Consider the following 1,984-nt stretch of genomic DNA (forward strand, 5'->3'; position numbering starts at 1 on the left):
TTTTTCTGAGAAACTGTTAAGTAGTATTAAACCTACACATCCATATATCAAACTTACAAAGTTTAAAGTTAGTTCTCTGACTTTTAATGCATTTAAATTATCTTTTTCATGGTATCCATTGGATAGGAAACAAAAATGTATCCTCAAAGCTGACATAAAAAGACACACAGGAACAAATGTATCCCTGTTCAACTCCATTGAGTTATACCCTGGATCAATTTGGTCATTGGCGTATAAAATATTATCTGACATGATCCATCACAGCAAAGACAATGTAAAATTTAATAACAGATTCAAATGAATTATGAGGGGATTGTTACAAATATTTCATCAATAAAATATACAACACAAATTTGTTATACATATGTCATTAGTAATAAGGAAACAATCATCTTAGATGCACAGCAATTTAAAATTCTCAAAACAAATTTATTTTAGAAACATCACCATAAGTAGCAAGAATATAGCTATTATAATAACAAGATTACCTTATTCATCAGCTTAATTCTGGCTAACTTTTCAAAATTACTCATTTGGTTTGTTGAGTGATATTAGTCCATAATTAGCACTAATTAGTTATTTGAAAATGGTCAGGTGGATAACTGAATATTCTTTGTGCGTAAGGGTCATTCTCAATTTCCATTTTCTGTTCCATATACGTGTGGTAGCTCTCCTGATGGAAGTGTTCACAGTGTAAATTAATCCAGTCCTTTTCAGTGCTGTATCTCTCTGCTTCAGCAAGGATCCTAGTTAGAGCCATAATGTAACTTAATGCCATCTGAAGGGTCTCATATTTGGAGAGTTTTTTATCTTGACCCCACTGTGGAACCACCTTTCTCAGTCGGTCGAAGGCTGTGTTCAGTCCTTGCATTCTTCTTCTTTCCCTGGCATTAGCAGCCAGTCTCCTTTTGGCAGCACTCTCCATCCTTTCTGAGCCATATTTCGCTACACAGCCTGTTCCACCTTTGCAGTGGGTGTCTAACTCACCAGAATCCACATTTGATTTAGAAGATTTCATATTTGATACCACTTTAATTCTGAACCTTCCTCTCTCTGCCACAAAAAATTATAGTAGCTGAAATGTATTGGGGAAAACTCCCTTGGAATACAGTATCTATACTTCTTAAGTGTGTTCCTGAAAGTCACTGAGAGAGGTTTTTGGTTTCTTACAGCATCCACAAAAAAGCCCCAAACACAACCACCCTGTTTTCTAGTAGTTTTAAAATTGTTGCTTATTGTTTTTAGAAAGGAAAAACAAACAGAACTGCAATTAGCAACTAGTCTGTTATTCTCATCCTTTACATTCCTTTAAATCTGGCAAAAGAGAAATAAATGCAATCTCCATTTTCAAACTATTACTTTCTGAAGAAAAAGGTCCATTTAATCCAAGAAAATTTTAATGGATTAAACACATTAGTCCTGTGGTCAGTTTATATCAAGCAGCAGGAAAAAACCTGGTCTTCGCAGGATAATGTATTTTGCAATCTAAACAAGCCTTTCTGTAAGTAAAAGAAAGATTGATCCTTCCTCAGTTACTGTGGGTAAGCAGTGATCATATCTTACAAGCAAGAGGAGGCTTTATAAAAGCAGCAGCAAGAGCAGAACAGGTGGCAGCAGGTGGGCGGGCAGCCCTCTGTTTCCATCCCAGTACCTTCCCACCCTGGGAACTGGGGAGGGGGCACTAAATAAAGAAACCCCAGCAAAATCCTGACATTATAGACTTCATCTGTTAAGAAGTGTTCCAAAGCCATGTCTGTCCAGCACTAACAACATGCCATCTGGACTAGTGTCTGGCTAGCCCCTCAAGAATCACAACTGTTAGGCAAAAGTCTTTTCAGTGAATAATCTCACATTTTTTTTCCAAAAATCTCTCTCAACACATAACTAAAAATATTTATTAGAAACTATTAGGAGTGTCAGAGGGGACTGTTCAAAGATAATTTCATATTTTGTGGAAATGTATAATGCAATCTGAGTCTGTATA

The 1,984-nt window shown here is 36.1% G+C and overlaps 1 protein-coding gene across 1 annotated transcript; it reads right to left on the reverse strand.

Moving 5' to 3' along the window:
- Positions 1-258: 258 nt before the first annotated feature.
- Positions 259-1,765, reverse strand: ATOH7 (atonal bHLH transcription factor 7). The gene has a single exon (XM_089780120.1). The coding sequence runs from the start codon at positions 1,016-1,018 to the stop codon at positions 569-571; it is 450 nt and encodes a 149-aa protein (XP_089636246.1). The 5' UTR covers positions 1,019-1,765; the 3' UTR covers positions 259-568.
- Positions 1,766-1,984: the final 219 nt, after the last annotated feature.

Source organism: Pelodiscus sinensis, chromosome 8 (assembly GCF_052426305.1).
Source record: "Pelodiscus sinensis isolate ZL-2025 chromosome 8, ASM5242630v1, whole genome shotgun sequence".
Taxonomy (NCBI): domain Eukaryota; kingdom Metazoa; phylum Chordata; order Testudines; family Trionychidae; genus Pelodiscus; species Pelodiscus sinensis.

Excerpts from the sequence above, each read along its gene's own strand:
- ATOH7 (XM_089780120.1), bottom strand. The coding sequence starts at position 1,018 with ATGAAATCTTCTAAATCAAATGTGGATTCTGGTGAGTTAGACACCCAC.